Source organism: Coregonus clupeaformis, chromosome 22, assembly GCF_020615455.1.
Source record: "Coregonus clupeaformis isolate EN_2021a chromosome 22, ASM2061545v1, whole genome shotgun sequence".
Lineage (NCBI taxonomy): Eukaryota > Metazoa > Chordata > Actinopteri > Salmoniformes > Salmonidae > Coregonus > Coregonus clupeaformis.
The window spans coordinates 3,609,475-3,636,414 of record NC_059213.1 but is presented as its reverse complement, the minus strand read 5'-3'; the positions used below and the strand labels follow the sequence as shown (position 1 = coordinate 3,636,414).

At 43.7% G+C, this 26,940-nt stretch overlaps 1 protein-coding gene across 3 annotated transcripts in view; it reads left to right on the top strand.

Annotated features, from left to right (window-relative positions):
• acsl1a (acyl-CoA synthetase long chain family member 1a) overlaps positions 1-26,940 on the top strand; it is a 59,188-nt gene that overhangs the window by 4,031 nt on the left and 28,217 nt on the right. For 2 of the 3 annotated variants that reach the window (XM_045206380.1, XM_045206379.1), the window contains 2 exons: positions 17,082-17,294; positions 25,916-26,030. In XM_045206380.1, the coding sequence (XP_045062315.1) occupies positions 17,094-17,294; positions 25,916-26,030 (316 nt within the window). In that variant the 5' untranslated portion in view covers positions 17,082-17,093. Of the gene's footprint in view, positions 1-14,228; positions 14,295-17,081; positions 17,295-25,915; positions 26,031-26,940 lie in introns of those variants that run through there. The other variant, XM_045206381.1, reaches the window with a different exon arrangement.

Below are 26,940 nucleotides of genomic sequence, written 5' to 3'. Positions count from 1 at the left end.
AAAAATTGGTAACAGAATTTCTGCCATTGCATTGGCTACAATGGGAATTTATAGTAGTCACAAACCACCGTTGGGTCACCTGCTACTGGCATCCCTTCCACTGGCATACTTTTATGTCCAATTTGTAAGTCGCTCTGGATAAGAGCGTCTGCTAAATGACGTAAATGTAAAAATGTTCAGCTGATAACTGTTTTCTTTCTGTTCTCTGGTGGTCAAAGCAAGAGTGTGAAAAGTCTGGACAATCTCTCTTGCTCTCTACCTCCAATTACTGTCACCTCTCCCAGCTCTTAATGACACCTACCCATGAGTAGGGCTGTTACAGTGACCATATTACCGCCACACCGGCGGTCACAAGTCATGGCCGCAGTCAAATTCCAAGTGACTGTTTAGTCACGGTAAGTAGGCTTCTCCAAAACTCCGCTCTGATGCTGCTGATGGTCATTAGTAGCCTACCAAACTGCCAGTCGCTGATGGCCTTCTACTCTGCGATCTATTGTCCCTCAAATCACTCTGACATCAATGCAAATGCAATCAAAAATCAAATCAAACACTTCATGAGAGTCTATGAGCTCATGTTGTGCAACATTTCTATAGGCAGTGCAATTGTGTGAGAACAGCATTTTGATGGCCTCTTAAAAAGAGCTTCATCATAGGCTATGCCTACTATATATTTATTTCTCAACATTCCTAATATCCACATTGCTTCACTTTACAACTGGAGGATAGCCTACCTGGCATGAAAATGAACCGCTGGAAAAGAGTCCTCCATTCGCTATTTAAGTGCATAGATTTAAAAAAATTTTCCCCTGATCCTGTTCCGACAGGTTCATGATAGTGGTCCATTCTAAATCAAAACTAATTTCACACGTGTTATTTAGACAATATTAAATCAAGAATAGTCTGATGGGTGACCATATTATCACTTGTGAATGATGCCCAGCATAGCATGTGCAGTAAGGCAAGAAACAGCACATGCCTTTTTTTTTTCTTGTGTGACTTTTTTTCAAATCATAGTCACACACATCATGTAGCCTAGCCCATAGGCCTATATGTTTTGATAAGGTTTGTATCACAACTAAACAGGCCAAATAACTCCAAACGTAGCCTATAGTCCTAGGACACCCTGGAACACTGCTAGAGAGCACATAGCCTACAGAGCCTAGTCATCGCAATCTCATGTGAAAACCGAGCCTAATACAGTGACAACTATAAGATACCAAAAACAATTGTAGTCCAATCAACGTAAGCTAAATATGATGTGGCTGTCCATGGTTCTGATTGTTGTGCATTCGTGCAAGTAGAAAAAACATGTTGACTCCCTCTACTTGTAGAGAAATGCCAATGCCATCCTCTTTCATGTTGACGAAACGGTCTATGACACGCTTTTATTTTTCGTTGTCCTAGGCTACCTGGCTAAAATGCTTGCTCGCTAGCCTAATTTCCTTTCATGGGCAATGTTAGCCTTCTACACCTAGGTACATATTGAACTTCCATCCTCTCAGTCCAGGGGCACAGTTTATGAATTTATGTTTGGATCAGAATCGCTGTTTTATAAGCATTGTCCAGTACGGAGAATAAAGTAAAAGCAACATTTTTGCTAGCTAGCTAGCCACCGGAGGACAACTCAACGAGCTGCAACAATTCAAGTTGTTTCTGGCAATGACATTTCTCCCGACGTGATAGTAGTGAAGCCAAATCCAAACTGGCTTCCCTTGACACTTAAAAAAAAAAAAATTTTTGGTGCGCCAGGACCATTCACAGTTGAGCGCACAGTTTAGCTCCGCTGATTGGCTATTATTTTATACTTTTTCTATCAAGGGAGGCCAAATACTCGCTGGCTTCCCTTGCATTCAATGCTACGGGCGGCAACAATGTCATACTCTTTTTGACCAGATGGCATTAGATGGCCTACAGAGACAGAGGTGCACTGTTTCGCTCGCTTGGATGCTTTCTCCGGTGAGCCTCCTGCGAAATGAAGGACAATTATGAAAACACAGAGATTAAATTATGATATATTTTTTTGGGGGACTTTTTATAAAGACTTTTCATGCAGTTCTACTACACTTTATATGACTGGAGACATTAGCAGAATCTTTTTTTAAATGACAAATAACAGGGTAGCCTGCTGACACTGACAAACGGATCAATAAAAACTACGTTGTCCATATATTAGGCCTACAAGAAATGGAGACACAAAGTATATGTCTGTCTGTCTAAACTGGAGGAGGAAATTATTGTAAAATAAACTTAAGTAGCACTGACCCAACAATGATAAATAGTGAATGTGCGCACTCACCTGGGATATTGCTGATGCTCTCTTCTGTTGCCAATAAGATGGGCTATACTGTTGTTCGCTCAGTTAAGTCGAGAATTTTGATAACTATAAGACCAATTTAGTCGTCTCATTGTCTTCTCTTTACAGCAATAACCATATACCTTCCAAACAATGTTTTTCTGCGATTTGTATTTTCAAATATTGTGATATGCCTGGCTTGGCCCATCTTTCTACTTTTCAGACACTCGCAACTTAACAAAAATCTGCGCAAATTGCATCCGCTGCATTTCCTTCCGACTGTAGGCAATACGATTTAAAACAATCCATAACATATAAAAAATTTTAATAAGCTGATGATTCTCTGTGGCCAAATCATGCTTTAAGTAGCCTATTTTGAATTATATTTTATTTATTTACTTCTGTATAGACTGTAGTAGGCTATATCATTTTGGCAATTTTTATTCAATTTACTTTAGGAAAGTTTCCCCTAGCCTTATGGATGCGCTGCCTATGCTTGCATATTAAATATATATATTTTTTTGGTATTTTTATTTATTTTAATTTTATATATATATATATATATTTGTCATTTAGCAGACACTCTTATCCAGAGCGACTTACAGGAGCAATTAGGGTAAAGTGCCTTGCTCAAGGGCACATCGACAGATTTTTCACCTAGTCGGCTCGGGGATTAGAACCAGCGACCTTTCGGTTACTGGCACAAATATGTAACCTCATTCGCTATTCGAGTACAGGCTACGGATGACTTATGTTTTTTTTGTAGGCCATTCCAAAAAAAATTAAAATCCATCCATAGGCTATATGTAAAGAAAGATTCAATTAAGAGTAGTCTGATGGGTGAGAATATTATCAAGTGCTTGTCAAATTGTGAATGAGAGACTGAGGAAGTGTGTGCAGTCTGCGCAAGAAACAGAGCAGAGCTCATGCCTTTCAATTCTTTTCAAATCATCATTAGTCGCATCATGCAGACTTTAGAAAGTATTACAAATGTAAATGTATAGCCTAAACTAAAGTTTCATAAATAACTCTAAATGAAGCATATAGGAGGACCTGTTTCTTTGTTATTTACTCAACACGGAATAGCCGCATGTGTGTACTCCCTCGGAAATCATTTGGAGAAAATATCCTTTCTATTTTATTCAGCTATGTTCAATTGTATTCCTCATACTGTAAAATAATGCCACAGAAGTCTAAGCAAACCTTGTCTGCTGAATGAACTAGTGTAGCCCACAGCCATATGGTATAGACAGATCAGGGCCTAACATAAGGTCAACTCAGAATATGCAATTCTGTTCTGCTGAAGTAGGCTACATTTTCTTCATATGTTTCTTTAGACCTGTATAAAATAATAATGGATTTATTGTGACGGTGTAGGCTATATTAAATTGATTTATTAGACATTTTAAAATGTAGATGTTCCAATGGTCTGAATCAGTGGCTTGTAGGCTATGCGTGGAAGCCAGGAGAGGCTAAACGTGTTTTATTAATTCATGGTAAATTACCGTGAGACAGGCAGTTATTTGCATGACAAAGTTTCATTACCGCCACAGTCCTGCCCATGAGCCCCCTCTCGTTCCACTTAACCAGCAACCTCACCCACTGACCGACACCGAACGTCCATGGACGTTGAAATCTGGTCAATCCGCCCAGCCTTCATTTGGCCCAAACATAGACATCCATGATTGATTCAGATAAGGTCCGGACCTAATCTGAAACCATCATAGACGTCTGTTTCACAAGTTTGGACAGCACAGTACAGTAGAGTACAGTAAACAAAAATAGAGTATCGTACAGTAAAGCACAGAGTACAATAAAGAAAAGGGTATAGTTCAGTACTGTACACAGTAGAGCACTCTAAAGTTGAGTATACTGAACTATACTGTACTGAACTCTACTGTTCCGTGCTGTACTGTATATACTCTGCTGTACTCTATTGAGCTCTACATTTACATTTACGTCATTTAGCAGACGCTCTTATCCAGAGCGACTTACAAATTGGTGCATTCACCTTATGATAGCCAGTGGGACAACCACTTTACAATTCTTTTTAAAATATATATTTTTTTAGAGTATATTTTTAATTTTCATTTGTGTGTGTATGTATGTATGTATGTATGTATATATATATATATATATATATATCTCATACACACACACACACACAGTGGGGAGAACAAGTACACTGCTCAAAAAAATAAAGGGAACACTTAAACAACACAATGTAACTCCAAGTCAATCACACTTCTGTGAAATCAAACTGTCCACTTAGGAAGGAACACTGATTGACAATAAATGTCACATGCAGTTGTGCAAATGGAATAGACAACAGGTGGAAATGATAGGCAATTAGCAAGACACCCCAAATAAAGGACTGGTTTTGCAGGTGGTGACCACAGACCACTTCTCAGTTCCTATGCTTCCTGGCTGATGTTTTGGTCACTTTTGAATGCTGGCGGTGCTTTCAATCTAGTGGCAGCATGAGACGGAGTCTACAACCCACACAAGTGGCTCAGGTAGTGCAGCTCATCCAGGATGGCACATCAATGCGAGCTGTGGCAAGAAGGTTTGCTGTGTCTGTCAGCGTAGTGTCCAGAGCATGGAGGCGCTACCAGGAGACAGGCCAGTACATCAGGAGACGTGGAGGAGGCCGTAGGAGGGCAACAACCCAGCAGCAGGACTGCTACCTCTGCCTTTGTGCAAGGAGGAGCAGGAGGAGCACTGCCAGAGCCCTGCAAAATGACCTCCAGCACGCCACAAATGTGCATGTGTCTGCTCAAACGGTCAGAAACAGACTCCATGAGGGTGGTATGAGGGCCTGACGTCCACAGGTGGGGGTTGTGCTTACAGCCCAACACCGTGCAGGACGTTTGGCATTTGCCAGAGAACACCAAGATTGGCAAATTCGCCACTGGCGCCCTGTGCTCTTCACAGATGAAAGCAGGTTCACACTGAGCACGTGACAGTTGTGACAGCGTCTGGAGACGCCGTGGAGAACATTCTGCTGCCTGCAACATCCTCCAGCATGACCGGTTTGGCGGTGGGTCAGTCATGGTGTGGGGTGGCATTTCTTTGGGGGGCCGCACAGCCCTCCATGTGCTCGCCAGAGGTAGCCTGACTGCCATTAGGTACCGAGATGAGATCCTCAGACCCCTTGTGAGACCATATGCTGGTGCGGTTGGCCCTGGGTTCCTCCTAATGCAAGACAATGCTAGACCTCATGTGGCTGGAGTGTGTCAGCAGTTCCTGCAAGAGGAAGGCATTGATGCTATGGACTGGCCCGCCCGTTCCCCAGACCTGAATCCAATTGAGCACATCTGGGACATCATGTCTCGCTCCATCCACCAACGCCACGTTGCACCACAGACTGTCCTGGAGTTGGCGGATGCTTTAGTCCAGGTCTGGGAGGAGATCCCTCAGGAGACCATCCGCCACCTCATCAGGAGCATGCCCAGGCATTGTAGGGAGGTCATACAGGCACGTGGAGGCCACACACACTACTGAGCCTCATTTTGACTTGTTTTAAGGACATTACATCAAAATTGGATCAGCCTGTAGTGTGGTTTTCCACTTTAATTTTGAGGGTGACTCCAAATCCAGACCTCCATGGGTTGATACATTTGATTTCCATTGATAATTTTTGTGTGATTTTGTTGTCAGCACATTCAACTATGTAAAGAAAAAAGTATTTAATAAGATTATTTCATTCATTCAGATCTAGGATGTGTTATTTTAGTGTTCCCTTTATTTTTTTGAGCAGTGTATTTGATACACTACCAATTTTGCAGGTTTTCCTACTTACAAAGCATGTAGAGGTCTGTAATTTTTAGCATAGGTACACTTCAACTGTGAGAGATGGAATCTAAAACAAAAATCCAGAAAGTCCCATTGTATGAATTTTAAGTAATTAATTTGCATTTTATTGCATGACATAAGTATTTGATACATCAGAAAAGCAGAACTTAATATTTGGTACAGAAACCTTTGTTTGCAATTACAGAGATCATACGTTTCCTGTAGGTCTTGAACAGGTTTGCGCACACTGCAGCAGGGATTTTGGCCTACTCCTCCATACAGTCCTTCTCCAGATCCTTCAGGTTTTGGGGCTGTCGCTGGGCAATACTTTCAGCTCCCTCCAAAGATTTTCTATTGGGTTCAGGTCTGGAAACTGGCTAGGCCACTCCAGGACCTTGAGATGCTTCTTACGGAGCCACTCCTTAGTTGCCCTGGCTGTGTGTTTCGGGTCGTTGTCATGCTGGAAGACCCAGCCACGACCCATCTTCAATGCTCTTACTGAGGGAAGGAGGTTGTTGGCCAAGATCTCGCGATACATGGCCCCATCCATCCTCCCCTCAATACGGTGCAGTCGTCCTGTCCCCTTTGCAGAAAAGCATCTCCAAGGAATGATGTTTCCACCTCCATGCTTCACGGATGGTGTTCTTGGGGTTGTACTCATCCTTCTTCTTCCTCCAAACACGGCGAGTGGAGTTTAGACCACATGACCTTCTCCCATTCCTCCTCTGGATCATCCAGATGGTCATTGGCAAACTTCAGACGGGCCTGGATATGCGCTGGCTTGAGCAGGGGGACCTTGCGTGCGCTGCAGGATTTTAATCCATGACGGCGTAGTGTGTTACTAATGGTTTTCTTTGGGACTGTGGTCCCAGCTCTCTTCAGGTCATAGAAGGATTACTTTTATACTCTACTGTGCTGTACTTAGAAGTCACAAGTTTGGACATCAATCATTGGTACAGATTTGGTCCGGCCAACAACATTTCTTTGGTGGAGCACATTAAAATAATAGCCAGTGTGTAGCATAATACCCACATATGCAAAGGAGGATATTGCATACATCTAGCTTTGTGTACCTATTTAGGATACATCACCATGAAGAGCATGGCATTCATAGCCATAATAACTCATTTCTTTCAATAAACCAAAGCAATTTTTTTTATTTTAAATTGTTTTACTCAAGGTGTCATGTCATAGCTGACACCTCATTCTTTCTGCAGACATTCTTTATTCTTAATTCGGAGCAGATATTTAATAGTTTATGGAAAACGTGGTCACCTAAAAAAAAAAAAGGGGATTTTACAAAAATTCTGTTACCAAACTTTGCATCTGCACAGTTCTTCCAGTAAATCTGTTTTTGTAAAAATGTCTGTGTTGTTAAGTAGTCCTTGTGCATAGATTTGTATGGTTCGTTACTTTTAAATAAATTATATTTGTTTGCCATACATTTTAAGTGAGTCGCTACACAATTCCGTTGCGGTGGAATTGCCCGTCAGTAACACGGGTTGCACAGACCAATTGCTCCAGTCTACAAATTTGTGATTGTGATTATCATGTGGAACATTGGAGGATTCTTGTTCTTGTCCTGGCAGCTTTGAAGTACAATGACAGCATTCATCCCAAGCCATTCAAGGAAATGGAGGCTTGTGGTGTGGGGAAAGAAACTCTTGGTCATCTTTCTCTGTTGTCTCGAATGTTTGCCGTCTCTCACATGAGAATCTAGCATTTTCTGCTACAGATTACGGAGGTCTCTCTCTCTCCTCGCCTTCTCTTCCCGCTCCCTCTCCTTGCCCTCTTTCTCTCTCTTTCCCCTCTCGCTCTCTGCTGTTCTCTCCCTCCCTTCTCACCCCACTCTGTGGAACAGGGCCAAGGGTGCACAGCCTCTCCGCTGCGACCCGCCTGCTCCGCTCGTCTTTGGCGGGGGTTACTAGCGGCCAATGCCCTCAGGCCACAGCAAGTCAGTGAGCCTTTATTTACACAACACTTCCCAGTTCTACCAAGGCTCTGACCCCGGCCTGGTCAAACAGGAAATTGGCACTCGGAGCATGGGCGAGGAGGGAGGTATTAGCACGTCATTAGTGAGAGCCCCATTCAGTTGAGTGGAAAGTTAGTGCTAAGCTCTGTCTCTTTAAACGGCTAAATGAGCTAAAGCTGATGAGATTAAGGGTATTTAATGCTTTCCATCGATGATTTAGATGCTAAATGGATATTAGTCCAAAGTGTTTTGAGTTTGTAGCATTTCAGCATAATGGCGTTGTGATTTAAAATGTTTGCAAAACCAAAAATTCAATAGCCTTAATGATGTTTATTGTTATAAATGGCTTTTTGACAAACGCACGTGCAGTTTGAAATTAAACTAGGTGAAAATTGGGTCTGATGTATACAGTATGACTTTTGGAAATTGACCTCTGCAATGTTTTTAGGATTCAAAGCCCAGACTCAGATTATTAGGTGTAATCTGTAAATGTAATTTCCAGTTAAGCGCTGCCCCTGGTTTTTTGTTTGGAAATGGGGGTGATGGGTCTTGGCAAATAAAGGGATTATACCATTTTTGGTTTTGGGGGGCTCATGCCAAAATTCAAACAGTGGCGGTTATCAGCAGTCAGTGGCACCGTCATTACTAACAGTGGTTGACTCTGCAGAGCAGTGTTGGTGGGAGCCTCATGGAATCTAGGCAAGGTATGGGTAGGTTATATATCTGTTTGTGCTATATGTCTACGGTTAGGCGTGACAATGACCATAGGAGTTGGCAAGAAGGCACAAACAGATCTGGGACCGGGCTAACGGTAGGTAGGTTCTAGTTTTGAAGCCATCTTAGTAGACTACTAACTGTCATAAGGTACGGTTGACAGGGCTCAGAGGGAGGCTGCAGTCACCGAGCCATACCTGCAGTGCGGACAACCTTGGCTCCACTTCACATCACCCCTCTCGTTTTACGTTTTAGTCATTTAGCAGATGCTCTTATCCAGAGCGACTTAGTTATTGAGTGCCTACATTTTTTCTTTTCATACTGGCCCCCTGTGGGAATCGAACCCACAACCCTGGCGTTGCAAACGCCATGCTCTACCAACTGAACTACATCCCTGCCGGCCATTCCCTCCCCTACCCTGGACGACACTGTGCCAATTGTGCGCCGCCCCATGGGTCTCCCGGTCGCGGCCGGCTACGACAGAGCCTGGATTCGAACCAGGATCTCTAGTGGCACAGTGCCTCCCCAATGTCCCATCTCTCTATGACCCTGCACAGTGCGGTCATGTGACCTGGTGCCCTCCTGAATGCCGCGCTCCCCACCAAAGTCACCTTTGTGTCCAAAGCGGAGTGGGGGTGAAAGATGAGACTGTGTCCGTGCGGGGCTAAGCATCGCAGCTTGATCCCTTGGCAGTTACCTCCACCACCCCGCCCCCTATACTCAGTCCACAAGTAGCCACCTCCGTCACACTAGGCTAGATTTATTTCACTGCAAGGGAGCAGGGAGGTCAATCTGTTATGCTTCCCCAACGTGTGTGTGTGTGTGTGTGTGTCGTATGTTAACAACTTTGTATGTATAGAATGATAACGATCTGCCCCTTTACAACAACATCCTCCAGGGCTATTTGTAGCTAATGCGTTGAATTATCAATGAAGCGTCAGCGCTTAACAAATCACAACACACACGCAGCCTATTCAATAACTGAATAGTGCAGGGCAGTTTTGAGGGCTTTTCAGAAGAGTGCACCGTTACAGAACGTTCAGAAAGATGCAATTCTATCTCACTAAAGTGAGTTCTATTTGAATTAGATTTATATCTGCAATTGCAAGGTTCAGAACATCCCACTTCACTGAATACACTGTACATCTAGAAGCAGAGTAGCTGGTATTGTGACAGTAGTGTAAGCCCTCTGGGCATTTCTAACTGTACACAACTGAAACTGAGCTAGCACGCTGCTGTCACATATCTTTAGCAGCTTGTAAAAGCTAAAGTTAACGGATTTCTTTAGAAGACTAGGGATTTAGAAGACATGTTTATGGACCAGGCCTAGGAGTGGGAAAGGTTTAAAAGCCTGGCTTCAAGACTTGGGCTAGTGCGTTTTTAAAACGGGTCCCAGTCGTCAAGCTGACAATCTCTGGGGCTTTCACTTCCTTGAAGTCGAACACTCTTAACCTGAATAGACTTGGAGAGGTGTGTTAGTGTCCATGGGTGCCTGTTAGACCTGGGTTTCAAATACTTGAAAAATAATTTCAAATACTTTCTGTGCCTGTTTGAGCTTGCCTGGCTTGATAAACCAATAGAAAAGTCCAAAAACTGCAAATCCCGCCCATCTGGCACTCCAGGCAGGCAATTGTTCATGTATTTGAACCCAAGTGGTGCCTGTCGGTTTACCTGTCGGTTGGTCAGAGGTAGGCGAGTTGACTTGGTTCAGAATATGCTCATTCCTGGACCTAAGCATGCTTAATGGAGACTTTTCCATTAAATGCTTTTTGTGACTGGGTGTGAGATGGAAACACGTGGTTATGTTCAATATTTTTTAGCATTCAATTTTTTAGTAAGACATACTGTACATTTCCATCTTTATAATGCATTATAAGTGCATTTTGTCTTATATGCTATGCATAATGCACCACAATGCATGAAATAGGCGCTTATAGTTGCTTCATAGGAAGTGTTACCATTTCAAGTCTTCAATCTCCTTTTCAGATATGGGAAGTCGCGCTGCTTTTTCGCTCCGTTTTTTTAATACATAGCTTCAAGCCTAATATTTACATCATATCGCTCTATCATCTCTTTTAGTCCTGGTCTCATTGGTGATGTCATCTGGCATCACTGCCCCGTGATATGTACTTTCTAGAGTTTCTAGAAAGAGCTTTCTCTGAATAATGTACGTTATAGTGAACTCATAGCTTTCATGACAAGGGGAAGCCATTGTCTACAGCCAAACTAAGCTACACTGAACAAAACTATAAACGCAACATGCAAAAGATTTCAATGTTTTTACACAGTTAAAGTTTGTATAAGGAAATCAGTCAATTGAAATGCATTTATTAGGCCCTAATCTATGGATTTCGCATCACTGGGAATATAGATATGCATCTGTTGTTCACAGATGCCTTTAAAAAAAGCATGGATCAGAAAACCAGTCAGTGTCTGGTGTGACCACCATTTGCCTCATGCAGCGTGTGATCAGGCTGTTTGTGGCCTGTGGAATGTTGTCCCACTCCTTCAATGGCTGTGATGCCTCAAGCACTCCTGAGTCCGTAGGGGAGTTGCAGTGATGGAACAAGACTGTAACTACCAACTGGCTATCACGAAAAAGGGGTAAAAAATATTGGCTGGAACACGCTGTCGTACACGTCAATGGGTGACATGTCTGAGTATGCAGGCCATGGAAGAACTGGGACATTTTCAGCTTCCAGGAATTGTGTACCGATCCTTGCGACATGGGGCCATGCATTATTATGCTGAAACATGAGGTGATGGTGGCGGATGAATGGCACGACAATGGGCCTCAGGATCTTATCACGGTATTTCTGTGCATTAAAATTGCCATAGATAAAATGCAATTGTGTTCATTGTCTGTAGCTTATGCCTGCACATACCATAACCCCACCCCCACCATGGTGCACTCTGTTCACAACGTTGACACCAGCAAACTGTTTGCCCACGTGACACCATACACGCTGTCTGCCATCTGCCAGGTACAGATGAAACCGGGATTCATCCGGTTGCTCACCAGTGGCCATCGACGGTGAGCATTTGCCCACTGAAGTCTGTTACGACGCCGAAGAACAGTCAGGTAAAGACCCTGGTGAGGACGACAAGCACGCAGATGAGCTTCCCTGAGACGGTTTCTGACAGTTTGTGCAGAAATTCTTCGGTTGTGAAAACCAACAGTTTCGTCAGCTGTCCTAGTGGCTGGTCTCAGATAATCCCACAGGTTAAGAAGCCAGGTGTGGAGGTCCTGTGCTGGCCTGGTTTGCGGTTGTGAGGCCGGTTGGATGTACTGCCAAATTCTCTAAAATGACGGTGGCGGCTTATGGTAGAGAAATGAACATTCAATTCTCTGGCAACAGCTCTGGTGGACATTCCTGCAGTCAGCATGCCAATTGCACGCTCCCTCAAAATTTGAGACATCTGTTGCATAGTGTTGCCTTTTATTGTCCCCAGCACAAGGTGCTGTGTAATGATCATGCTGTTTAATCAGCTTCTTGATATGCTGCACCTGTCAGGTGGATGGATTATCTGGGCAAAGGAGAAATGCTCACTAACAGGGATGTAAACAAATGTGTGCACAACATTTGAGAGCAATAAAAGCTTTTCCTGCACATGGAACATTTCTGGGAGCTTTTATTTCTGCTCATGAAACATGGGACTATTTTTGTTCAGTATAGTTGAGCCTTCTCTTGGAAATGGTCTTTGTGTCAATCCCCTACAGTTGTCCTGTATGTGCATACTTTGTTTGTTGCTGCGTATTCAAAACTTTGAAAATGTACAGGGCACAAACAAGTACTAAAGTAGTCAACAAGTAGCTTGCCATTTAACAACCTGAATTCCAGGCTGTTTTTGCAATTTTATATTTGAACATGGCTCAGGTTAACTTAGTAAAAGTAAATAGTAAGTAAGTTATACTCAATCTTTTATTATCATCGCACATCATATCCAGGGGATCTCCAAGAATGTTTCTGTATAAACCTAGATAGTCCGACTCATGCACTTGTCTTGCCCTGAAATGACTGAACCACATCACCACTTTCTTTTTAGCTGTTGACAGCGCTGTATTCCGTGCATTCTACAGTGTCAAACAGACCAGCTGGATTGTGACCCCTCTAGCCCCCCCCCCCCCACAGTTTTTTCCAATGTCTTCCGTTTTCTGGCTGAGTGGGGTGACTGGTGGGCGAGCACTGCCATTGGCCCGTCATCCTCCCAGGCCAATTATGGAGGGGCTGGCTCGAGGGGGAGCAGCATTGGAGGGTTACCTTTAGCCTGGAAACGAGTCCCAGCCAAGCCATGTGACGCCTGTGGCATGTCCCTGCTCTCCCCGGCCAGCTGACCGGCATACACACACCCACACGTATATGTATCGCATGTGTATAGTGTATATACATGCATACACAGACGCTTGTATGCACATACCACACACTTGGGAGAGTGAACAGGTTGGTATGGAAACAAAGATAACAGAGAGGGAGATGGCAATGGTTTTAAGTATAGCGAGCATTCGGCTGTGGTTAGTTACAAACCGACTCCTTGTTTGCCCTAGTCTTAAGAATTCCACCATTTTGTTTGACCTAAGAGGTGTTCCATATCTGGAGGTTGTTAAGTAAATACAGAAACATTTACCCTCTGTACCTCTTCCTTGTTACAATCTCTCATTTCCCTGTCATTGGCAGTGTGTGTGTGTGTGCGTGTGCCAAGCTACCAGTGCGGGAATGGTCTATCTCAGGGCCTCTTTACGTGAGATTAGATTATTCGTCATTAACATGTTTCAGATGTGATGGATCTGCCATTAGCAACATTAGCATCTTGGACTATATCCTCAATCACTATGATGGGGATCTATTGGGGCCTTTCGTGGTTAGGGCTGGCACGTAATTCTATAATCGTGGAACCGACGATAAGGGATGAATACATCATGAAAATAAAACTTTATTTTCAAGTCGACAAACTTTTTAAAAAATTAAAGGCTGTTTCACATCTAAAAACCAATTATAAGGAAAGAGGAGGGAAAAAATTGACCGTTTTTAGAATTTGGTGTTGTGGAACGAACCAGTGACTGAAGACGGCCGGGCATTAAAAAAGATGAGGGACTGTGGTTTAGCTATAAGTAAACACAGAACGGTCTCTGATTTGAGTCTTCGGTTGCTTAGGCAACCCCCCGGCCCCGAAGCAGCAGCACATGCAGTCAGGATTGAAGGAGAGGAGAATCTATTGAATTATTTACAAATAGTATTTTTTATACCGATGGTCACTTCAAAACTTCCATGACAGTCACCGCCCTATTCGTGGTCGTAACACAGACCGGCATACAGAGATGCGTGCGCATACACACAGTTTTCAATGACTGCCTCCTTGAGCGGAGCTCCAATGAGTGGCTCAGAAGAGGGTCAGCGCCTTATGCGCCGTGTTGCTGTTTGAAAGGGGGCGTCGCCCTGCTGTTCACAGTTGTGAGAACTAAAAGGTCTACTGTAGCTCAGTCCCCTCTGGGAGCAACTGCTACTACTTCAGGGATACAAGGTAAAGGTACCTCCTACTGTAGGCTATACTGATATAGAGCAGTTAGACTTTTTTCTTATCTCTTTGTTTCTTCTTTATGTGGCTATTTTTCAATGATCGTCGCATAATGTTTTTTTTTTCACCCCTGCATGAGCCTCCTAGTTCCTAGCATCTGCAAGGAACTGGAGTTTGAATAATTCATTGTATTTTATTCATGCTTGGAATTGATCAAGTGTAGTGACAAACCTAAGGTAAAATTATTAGTTAGAATGGAATTTTGGTCAATGACACAGGCTTTACACATACAATATTAATTTTGGTCTTGCTCTATAGGCCACACTTTCATCCTTGTTTATCAATTTCAAATTGGCTGTCAAACCTAATGCATCATCACACACACAGCGTTTAGTTATTAATTGTGTAAGCTATTTGCTGATCGCAAAGTGAGTGAAGTTTAGCAAAACGTTCTGTTCCAAGTGGGCAGTTTTAGTGGTCCGATATCGACAGCAGAAGTTGGAACAAAGCCTCTTGGGACATATTACTTGAGGGATAATAGTAGAAGTATGTGAGATGTCAAATGTAAGGCCAATGGGCAGCGGCCTAAGGGCCAAGGGTGGCTGAACATATTTTTGTACGAAGGGTGGATATTTGTGCACTGATGTCTAATAATTTGACGAGCCCTCGGCTTGAAACCTCAGGACAAAACAATCTTCTCCCTTACGTAGTCTTTCAAAACTATTTTTGTCATTTGAATTCAATTGACTTGAAATACAGATTAATGTCTATTTGAAGTGATCAATTGCTTTTTGACTCATGATTCATATAACCAGGTGAAGTATTAGATTAAAGTTTAATCAGAAATTATTTTTATTTGGAATATTTTCTTAAGCTAAATGTGATGGCCACCGTTCTTGGAAGTCAAAATTGAGCCGTCTCCCTGTTGAAATACCCGTTCTCAGTCATCAATAGTGGCAGGCAGTCTAGGGCCAAAGAGCATAGGGCGACCTCTACCTCTCTCACTCTGATCTCTGTAATTGTGCCATTTGTTATGGAGGCTATGGGGGGACAGGATGAAGCACCTTTGAGACTGTAGTGCAGTTGCCAATGGTAAGAAACCTCTGTCCTACAAAGAAGGGTGATTTTTTTTTTTTTTTTTTTTTTAACAGCTTCATCAAAATATATTCTGTCACAATTGAAGGAAAATGAGAGTAGAAGTGTATTCGTCTTTAGTTTTAAAGACCCTTGACGGTTTTAATGCTAAAAGGTGTTGGTTTATGGTGATGTATAGACAAGTAATTCAACTTTCTGTTTGGCTGAATGTTATTGTATTGACAGAAGAGCTGTTGACATTGAGAGAACATGTTGTGAGGTGACTGTCCTTCACAGACTGTGACCTGTCACGGTCACACTGGTCTCCATGTGGAGACTGAGTGACTAGAGCCTCAGGGCCTTTTACTATAAAATGCTTCCTTCCTTCCTTGAGGTAATACTGTTCTAAAAATTATTGATATATTTTTTGCATTTTCATTGTTGGACATAAGACTGTAATAACATCAGGAAATGTAGGAAATTTGTTCCCAAGTATTCCCACGCATAATAGAGAGTATGGGTATACAAAGGTAAGCAAGGTTTGAAATGTTTTAGTAAAATATTATCTGTTTGGGCTTCTTGTGGTCAATTTGCAGTCTACAAATGTATTTATTATGCTCCGGCCCCCCGACCAGCCGCTCAAGAAACAATCGGCCCGCGGCTGATTCTAGTTGATGATCCCTGCTGTAGAAAGTATCCACACCCCTTTGCACAGTTGTCACATGTTGCCTCACGCCCTGGACTATCAATCCACCCCCTTTGCTTGGACCAATTAAACCATGCCGGATCATGAGATCAATGCTGACTTCAAGGAAGGGTTCATACAGGGCCCTGGCCTGGTGTGCAGGGAGAAAAGAGGGGATTCCAGTGAGCTCACTATCAAAGCTCTCCAAACAGGAAATGTCACCACGTCTTGCGAGTGTCTTGATATCGCCATGGAAACCTGTGTGGAGTGTTTTGAGTGTCAGATTGCCTCCCCTAAGGCATTCATTATATTTGGAAGTGAAGTGTATGGTGATGGGAAAATAATATAATATAATACAAGGAGCTATATTTTCCTCCCTTGGTTTCAGTTCGGTGAGGTTTTGCACTAAACCCTTTCTCTCCTGTCTTGTTTACATTTTTCATGAAATGTGTGGCTCTCTGTCTCAATGTTCTGAAGTGATTTCCTCTAGTGTCATTTCTGTCAGCTGCACTAGTCTAAGATTGTATGAGATGAAGGAAGCCTACTATTACTGTCGCTTTCAGCCGTCTAGTTATTGTAGATGAGTGAGGACAAAGGAAAGGAAGCCATTTGAGAGTAATAGGACCAACCACTTCCACTACTACCTACTACTTTAATGTTTGCGGAACCAAGGGGATAAGATTGGTACAAACAATATGTTGGTAATAATAGTGTAGCTCCACCTTCAACCAAAGCTCCTTGCAGTCAAACATGTCACCCAAAATGTGCTCAGTCCTCAGTATGCAGTGTGGGAAAATGGAACCGTGTACTAGTCCTCCTGTGCCGATTATTGCTTTCCCCTATGCAGTTCTTTCATGTCTTTACATATTGAGGGGGTAGCTAGGGGGGATGGATGTGTGGTGTCTGGTATGGAAATTGAACTTTTTATTTCTCCCTCATGCCCAAAGACTACAGATATGTAAGTGTGTTACACTAAATGTCTCTCTCTTTTCCTTTTCTCCTCTTCTCTCTCTCCTTTTTCTCTCTCTCGACAGCAGAGAGAAGAGATGCAGATGCAGGCCCAGGAGCTCCTGAGACAGCTGCGGATCCCAGAGCTGGAGGATGTGCGCCAGTACATGCACAGCCTGCCCGCCAACATGCTGATGGGCGTGGGCGCCCTCGCCGCCCTCACCACCTACTGGTACGCCACGCGGCCCAAGGCCCTAAAGCCGCCCTGCGACCTCAACATGCAGTCAGTGGCCATGGCGGTAAGAGAACGCTTTTGCTACTTTACTTTAATCTATTTTACTTTCAGACATTGGATGTTGAAATCCCAGATTGCCCCTTTAGTGTTCCAGCAAAAATCCCAAGAGCAAAGGCTTCCGTCATTTCTGAGACCACTTGTGTAACAGCATAGGAGGAAGTGATGAGAAATAACGGTCATGGATTTGTCAACAAAAAAAGGCTACACGTGACAAAAGACGACTGTCTAAAGATGCATCAGCGTTCATTACTGTATGGCATTGTACTTGTCCACAGTAAGTTATTCTTGTATACATTGCTGGGGAGTGTTCTAATGTTAACTTGGTTTAAGGAGGTTCAGACGGTTAACATGGGTAGTTTGGACAATGTGTCCCATGTGTTAGTACTGAAGCCTGTAGTCTTTGTCTGCACAGGTTAAAATGCAGGTTAATTTTGTTAACAACACTTTGAAGCGTTGGACCAGGTTTTTGTACTTCAACTTTCAAAATATTATATCCTAGTAACAGAGTAGGGGCCAGACAACAAGTGTGCTTGTCTGAGCATGTAGTCTAAGACTATTTACGGTTTTGAGTGAGTCACTGAATGTGTGTGTGCACGTGCACCAGTACAGATTGAAGCATCTTAAGGGACTCCCCCTATTTGATTGGATATCATGTGTAAACCAAGTAAGTCCCTGTATTTATCTTTGCACACCCCCGTGCTGGCAGTGGGAGGACTTGAGAAAGCTGTTCCTGACATTTTGTGTTCTGGCCTACGTAAACACAAAGTTCTTTGCTGTGCCAGCACTACATTCCTCCAGTCCTCATCTGTTATTTTTCCCGTCCTGTGTGTATGTGTGTACCAAAGACAATGTGCGGTGTAATGTGTGGTGTAATGAAAAATACTGTAGTGTCTTTGTTCTTTCAGCCAGCCTTCTATTCAACGTACAGTACAAAGTCATTATGCAGACAGATGATTCATTACTAATGGGAAATACAGGGGTGGAGGCAGTCTTCTCTTCTAGCATCTACTGTCAGGTTTTTCTCAGGTGTTTCTAAGTGAAGATTGAAAATGGCAGTTTTTCTCAGGGGTTGTTTCAGAAAAGTTTGAAAATGTAAAAAGGTCTGTCTGTTTGTTTGAGAAGTAACAGTAGCTTTGAACACACACACACACACACACACACACACAACCCTAATGATTTACAGTTCTCCCAGCTGGTCACAGGAGGACCAGAGAATAGGGTGACGTTACCCTATAGACACTGATCTTGGGTCAGTTTAGCATTTTCCCTATGAATGTTTAAGGTTAGGATTGCGTGAGAGGAAGCTGATCCTAGATCTGTACCTTGAGGAAACTTCACTCAGAGCGGACCAGAGAGACCACAAGGATGCGACTGGGCCTGTCAGCATGCGCCCCTTCCTCACAATGGCAACAATCTAGGCTGTGTTCCATTCCAGATAATTAGAACCCCTCCCTCCACCCCTCCTCACTCACCCCCTTTGTCCTTGTTCACTCCACTTTACCCAACTACAACTTGACTGGTGAAAGTGATCTTCTAGATCTGAAAAGCAGATCTTGCCTCTTCTCTGCCTCACTCACTCACTGTGAGAGGAAGGTGGCCAGTTTCTCTAACCTCTGCCACTCCAGGTAGCTTAAGCTGGTTTTATTTAGTCATTTCAGATCCTCAAAGGGGGAGTGAGCTAGGGGAGGAAAACATCTTTAGCCCGTGGGCGTGTATAAATAGATTTATTTAGCATAGAATGATCATTATTTGGTTAATAATGGGGGCCTGAAGGGAAAAAAAATATGGTCTAGTGTGGGGGCCTCGACGGGGGAAAAAATTGTCCGGTGTATTAGAAGTACCTGGGCCAATTTTCAGGTCCTTGGCGGGAAATGAACGGAAATGAGGAGTAAGTATCAATAGAGAGTAGAGGGAATCATTGAAGTTTTTGACGTACACACTGTACAGTTCCCCCACCCTCATTACTCAAGCAAATAATTGTTGTATTCCTCCATAACTTAAGATGACAAGTTTCAGTCAGAGGAAATGCAATTGGGAGTTAAATGAACATCCAGTAATGTATACATTTGATACTTCACCCAAAATATACCTGACCTTAAGCTTACTATAACTGTACAGTGGCGCACTGTACAGTATACTCCTGAGTGGCGCAGTGGTCTAAGGCACTGCATCGCAGTGCTAACTGTGCCACTAGAGATCCTGGTTCGAATCCAGGCTCTGTCGCTGCCGGCAGTGGCGGCGCACATGCCCAGCGTCGTCCAGGGTAGGGTAGATCCGGCAGGGATGTAGCTCAGTTGATAGAGCTCGTTTGCAACGCCAGGGTTGTGGGTTCGATTCCCACGGGGGGCCAGTGTAAAAAAAAAATATATATGTATTCACTAACTGTAAGTCGCTCTGGAAAAGAGCGTCTGCTAAATGACTAAAATGTAAATGTACAGTGTGTAGGCCTACATCATCATAAACTTGAATAATCAGTCCTTCCTTCTCCTTAGGTAAATGTGAGTTAGGCATGAGGTGAGTTCGCCATGCCGACCCCACTATATTCAGAGGGAATTCATGTATGTTACCACAGCTGCGTACATACCGCCACAAGCAAACACCAAGGCGGGACTCAGCGAACTGTACAAGATCACAGGCCAGCAAGAACCTTTTCACCCGGTAGCAGTCTTTATTGTTGCGGGTGACTTTGACCAAGCACGTCTAAAACTAATTTCCCCAAAATATCACCAACATGTATCCTGCCCCACAAGAGGATCCAGCGTGCTTGACCGTGTATACACGAACATCCGTGACGTGTACAAAGCCATCCCCCGCCCCCACTTCGGCCAATCAGATCATGTCTCTCTGTTCCTACTCCTCGCCTACAAGCAGCGACTCAAGAGGGAGCCAGTGAGGTGCTGGACAGAGGAGGCAGACCCAATGCTGCAGGATTGTTTTGAGAATACACTACATGACTAAAAGTATTTCAATCAGTATGTGGACATCTGCTCGTCGAACATCTCATTCCAAAATCATGGGCATTAATATGGAGTTAGTACCCCGCTTTGCTGCTATAAGTCTCCACTCTTCTGGGAAGGCTTTCCACTAGATGTTGGAACATTGCTCCGGGGCTTCCATTCAGCCACAAGTGAGGTCGGTCACTGATGTTGGGCTATTATGCCTGTCTCGCAGTCGGCGTTCCAATTCATCCCAAAGGTGTTGATGGGGTTGAGGTCAGGGTTTTGTGCAGGCCAGTCAAGTTCTTCCACACCGATCTCGACAAACCATTTCTGTATGGACCTCGCTTTGTGCACAGGGGCGTTGTGCACGAGGGCCTTCCCCAAACTGTTGCCACAAAGTTGGACGCACAGAATCATCTAGAATGTCATTGTATGCTGTATATATTTCCACTTCACAATAACAGCACTTACAGTTGACCGGGACAGCTCTAGCAGGGCCAAAAGTTTACGAACTGACTTGTTGGAAAGGTGGCGTCTTATGACGGTGCCACGTTGAAAGTCACTGAGCTCTTCAGTAAGGCCATTCTACTGCCAATGTGTGTCTATGGCATGGCTGTCAATTTTAGAAACCTGTCAGCAACTGGTGTGGCTGAAATAGCCGAATCAACTAATTTGAAGGGGTGTCCACATACATCCATCAACATTGAGGAATATGCATTAGGAACACAGGCTTCATTAGGAAATGTGTTGATGTTATACCCACAATAACAATCCGGACATACCCCCAACCAAAAACCCTGGAGGAACGGAGATATGCGTACACTGCTGAGCGCCCGTACTGCAACATTCAATGTCAGCAGAACAAACCCAGACGACTCGGTGGCGTGTGACTCGTACAAGGCAAGCAGTGACGAGCTCTGCAAATCCATTAGGGACTCAAAAAGACTACAGAGGCAGACTATACCAAGCCATCCAGGAAGACTCTCGCTGCTCCGCACGACCAGGTGCTTTTGCTCTCCAAGGCCGACATGAGAAACTCTCAAAATAATGAATACTCACAAAGCCGCCGGCCCAGATGGCATCCCTGGCCAATGTGTGCTGACCAGATGGCAGGCATCTTCAACCTGTCACTGTCCCAGGCTGTAGTGCCCACCTGCTTTAAGGAGACCACCTTCCCAGTGCCCAAGAAAACAAGGTGACATGCCCGTCGCGCTCACCTCGGTAATCATGAAGCGCTTCGAGAGGCTAGTCATGGCCCACATCAAGGCCAGCATGCCAGGCACGCTGGACCCACTCCAATTTGCCTAACCCTCCAACAGATCCACGGAAGATGGTATTTACACGGCCATAACACATTTGGACAAGAGGAACACCTATGTGAGCATGCTGTTCATTGACTACAGTTCAGCATTCAACACTATTGTTCCCTCCAAGATCAACACCAAGCTCAGAGCCCTGGGTCTGGACACCACCCTCTGCAACTGGATCCTGGAATTCCTGACAGGCAGACCACAGGCTGTGAGATTCGGCAACAACACCTCCTTCACACTGACTCTTAAAACAGGGCCCCCCCAGGGTTGTGTCCTCAGTCCTCTGCTGTACTCCCTGTTCACCCACGACTGCGTGGATTTGCACGACACCAACTCAATCATCAAGTTTGCTGACGACACCATAGTTGTAGGCCTGATCACCAGAAACGACAAGTCCACCTATAGGGAGGAGGTAAGTGAGCTTGCATTGTGGTGTCATGACAACAACCTCTCCCTCAATGTCAGCAAAATAAAGGAGTTGATTGTTGACTTCAGGAAGCAGAGGGAACATGCCCTGATCCACATCAACGGGACTGCAGTAGAGTCATAAATGTAAGTTCCTTGGCGTCCACATCACTGAGAACTTGTCATGGACCAACAACACCACCACTCTTGTCAAGAGGGGGCAACAGCGTCTCTACTTTCTAAGGCGGCTGAAGAAATTCGGCATGCCGCCCCGGGTGCTCTCCAAATACTACCGTGGCACAATTTAACGTAGTGACAGGTTGCACCACGGCCTGGTACGGGAATTGTTCCGTCCACGACCGCAAGGTCCTCCAGCGGGTGGTGAAGACAGCCCAGTACATCACTGGGACCGTGCTCCCACTCATCCAGATCATCTACTCAAAACTGGGCATGAGGAAGGCACTCGGCGTCAAGGACCTCACACACCCCAGCCACGAGCTGTTCTCTCCCTTACTGTCAGGTAAACTGTATCGGCGCAGGAGGTCTGGTCCAAACTGGCTCAGAGACAATTTCTATCTACAAGCCATCAGACTGCTGAACACTTGAACTGGACTAACCATCTGCTCTGATTATCTGCAACTTATCACACATGCACTCACTTATGTACACACACATATATATATTACACCAAACATTAGGAACATCTTCCTAATATTGAGTTGCATCTACTACCATACTCCGTTAAAAGGCACATCAATCTTTTGTCTTCCCCATTCACCTTCTGAATGGCACACATACACAATCCATGTCTCCGTTGTATCAAGGCTTAAAAATTATTCTTTAACCTGTTTCCTCCCCTTAATTTACACTGATTCAGGTGGATTTAATAAGTGACATCATTAAGGGATCATAGCTTTCACCTGGTCAGTCTGTCATGGAAAGAGCAGGTGTTCTTAATGTTTTGTATACTCCGTTCATGCCGTTCATATTCATGCTACACACATCACAACTGTTGCTACCAGGCTCTTATTATACTGCTCAATTTACAGTGAGGGAAAAAAAGTATTTGATCCCCTGCTGATTTTGTACGTTTGCCCACTGACAAAGAAATGATCAGTCTATAATTTTAATGGTAGGTTTATTTGATCAGTGAGAGACAGAATAAAAACAAAAAAAATCCAGAAAAACGCATGTCAAAAATGTTATACATTGATTTGCATTTTAATGAGGGAAATAAGTATTTGACCCCCTCTCAATCAGAAAGATTTCTGGCTCCCAGGTGTCTTTTTTTATACAGGTAACAAGCTGAGATTAGGAACACACTCTTAAAGGGAGTGCTCCTAATCTCAGCTTGTTACCTGTTTAAAAGACACCTGTCCACAGAAGCAATCAATCAATCAGATTCCAAACTCTCCACCATGGCCAAGACCAAAGAGCTCTCCAAGGATGTCAGGGACAAGATTGTAGACCTACACAAGGTTAGAATGGGCTACAAGACCATCACCAAGCAGCTTGGTGAGAAGGTGACAACAGTTGGTGCGATTAGTTGCAAATGGAAGAAACACAAAATAACTGTCAATCTCCCTCGGCCTGGGGCTCCATGCAAGCTCTCACCTCGTGGAGTTGCAATGATCATGAGAACTGTGAGGAATCAGCCCAGAACTACACGGGAGGATCTTGTCAATGATCTCAAGGCAGCTGGGACCATAGTCACCAAGAAAACAATTGGTAACACACTACGCCGTGAAGGACTGAAATCCTGCAGTGCCCGCAAGGTCCCCCTACTCAAGAAAGCACATATACAGGCCCGTCTGAAGTTTGCCAATGAACATCTGAATGATTCAGAGGAGAACTGGGTGAAAGTGTTGTGGTCAGATGAGACCAAAATGGAGCTATTTGGCATCAACTCATCTCGCAGTGTTTGGAGGAGGAGGAATGCTGCCTATGACCCCAAGAACACCATCCCCACCGTCAAACATGGAAGTGGAAACATTATGCTTTGGGGGTGTTTTTCTGCTAAGGGGACAGGACAACTTCACCACATCAAAGGGACGATGGACGGGGCCATGTACCGTCAAATCTTGGGTGAGAACCTCCTTCCCTCAGCCAGGGTCGTGGATGGGTATTCCAGCATGACAATGACCCAAAACACACAGCCAAGGCAACAAAGGAGTGGCTCAAGAAGAAGCACATTAAGGTCCTGGAGTAGCCTAGCCAGTCTCCAGACCTTAATCCCATAGAAAATCTGTGGAGGGAGCTGAAGGTTCGAGTTGCCAAACGTCAGCCTCGAAACCTCAATGACTTGGAGAAGGTCTGCAAAGAGGAGTGGGACAAAATCCCTCCTGAGATGTGTGCAAACCTGGTGGCCAACTACAAGAAACGTCTGACCTCTGTGATTGCCAACAAGGGTTTTGCCACCAAGTACTAGGTCATGTTTTGCAGAGGGGTCAAATACTTATTTCCCTCATTAAAATGCAAATCAATTTATAACATTTTTGACATGCGTTTTTCTGGATTTTTTTGTTGTTATTCTGTCTCTCACTGTTCAAATAAACCTACCATTAAAATTATAGACTGATCATGTCTTTGTCAGTGGGCAAACGTACAAAATCAGCAGGGGATCAAATACTTTTTTCCCTCACTGTATATACTTGCCCTCATCCCCCTCTTCCCCAATACACGTGTAAATATTTGACTATAAACTGTGCCTTTCTGTATTATACATATGCCATTTACTTTCTGTTCATACTCTTATCATTTACTGTTTCATTGGACGATGTATAACATATGACTAATAAACGTGAACCCATAATATTTGGAGCGTGCTAACATGGGTCCTACCATACCCATTGTTTTTGCACTAAACCATGCTGTAGCCAAGTATAAATAACCTGAAATCTGTGCTGATTCTTTTGCTCCATAGAATACTTATTTGGTATCCATAAGATAGGTAATGTGTGTGTGTGACGGAACTACCATTATAAATATGACACAACCACGATGATCAAGTTTCTGTCTCTGTGTATCTGTCTGTGTCAAGTCAGCCTGAACTGTCTCATTGTGGCCGAAATAGGATCTGGGGAATGCCTTTGGATGTTTGGCTTATCATTTCAGCAAGCTACATAAAAGTGATTCCTGAGTGTAGCAGCTAGACCACTTGCAACATTTTAACCCAAGGGTTACACAGAGAGCATGACAAACCCCTTTACTGTCTATTTTGCTAAGACATGAGACATGTGTTTCTTTATAACCTGCTATACTTTGTTATAGGTCTTATATCTTCACTGACATAAGGACAAAAACGTTTTTGCAGCTACTGAACAGTTCATAACCTTGAAGGCTTTGTCTGAATGCAGGAAGTTAAGAAGCCTGGAATAATGAAATGTATTGAAAGTCTCTGATTCAAATTCTTGGTAAAAATATTTCTAGCCTTTTTTTTTATTTTTTTTTTTAAACCATGGTCCTTGGGATACACAGTGGGCAAGCATTTTGTTCCTGCCCAGCAGTAACACTTTCATTTCAATGGATCAAGCCCTTGGTTAATTGAATCCGGTGTGTTCATACTGGGTTGGAACAAAAGCCGGATTGAATAAAACTACTCTAATTAAGTGATGGCCAATAAATCTTCCCCTTGCGAGGACCGGTGTGGATGCATGCCTTTGTTCCAGCCAAGCAGTTACTATTCTACTAATCACCTAATCATAATCATCAATCAAAACTTTGGTTACTTGAATTAGATGTGATGCCGCTTGGCTAGAATAGAAGTCTGCACACACACCGGCCCTCACAGGGTAAGACTGTCCTGTCCACCCCAGCTCTAAGTGGATCAGTTATTTCAGTGGCACATACTGTACACCTGGGTCCTATTCAGTAGGGTGCACTGTAGCAAAACGGAAAACAAAAATGTGCAATTTGCATTTCAAAACATTCATAAGACCCAACTTCTTAACGATGCCTCACTGTCGTCACAGGGTGACGGTTACGTCAGGCGGTCCATTCTGAACAACAGCGACGAACACATGACTTACTACTACAGTGACGCGCGGACCATGTACGAGGTCTTCCTCCGAGGCTTGCGGGTGTCCAGTGAGTACTCTTCCACAAACAAATCAACAAACAAACACTGTTTTTTGGGGGGGTATATTTTGTTTTGTATCAGGCATGCAGCAACAGACAAGTCATACTCTTAATAGTAAGCAACTGTATTAGTAAATCTATATTTTGATCATTTGAATAATATACAGTTGAGATCTATCTACAGTTGAAGTCGGAAGTTTACAAACACTTAGGTTGGAGTCATTAAAACTTGTGTTTCAACCACTCCACAAATTTCTTTTTAACAAACTATAGTTTTGGCAAGTCGGTTAGGACATCTACTTTATGCATGACACAAGTAATTTTTCCAACAATTGTTTACAGACAGATTATTTCACTTATAATTCACTGTATCACAATTCCAGTGGGTTAGAAGTTTACATACACTAAGTTGACTGTGCCTTTTAAACAGCTTGGAAATTTCCAGAAAATGATGTCATGACATTAGAAGTTTCTGATAGGCTAATTGACATCATTTGAGTCAATTGGAGGTGTACCTTCAAACTCAGTGCATCTTTGCTTGACATCATGGGAAAATCAAAAGAAATCAGCCAAGACCTCAGAAAAACAATTGTAGACCTCCACAAGTCTGGTTCATCCTTGGGAGCAATTTCCAAATGCCTGAAGGTACCACGTTCATCTGTACAAACAATAGTACGGAAGTATAAACACCATGGGATCACACAGCCGTCATACCGCTAAGGAAGGAGACGCGTTCTGTCTCCTAGAGATGAACGTACTTTGGTGCGAAAAGTGCAAATCAATCCCAGAACAACAGCAAAGGACCTTGTGAAGATGCTGGAGGAAACAGGTACAAAAGTATCTATATCCACAGTAAAACGAGTCCTATATCGACATAACCTGAAAGGCAGCTCAGCAAGGAAGAAGCCACTGCTCCAAA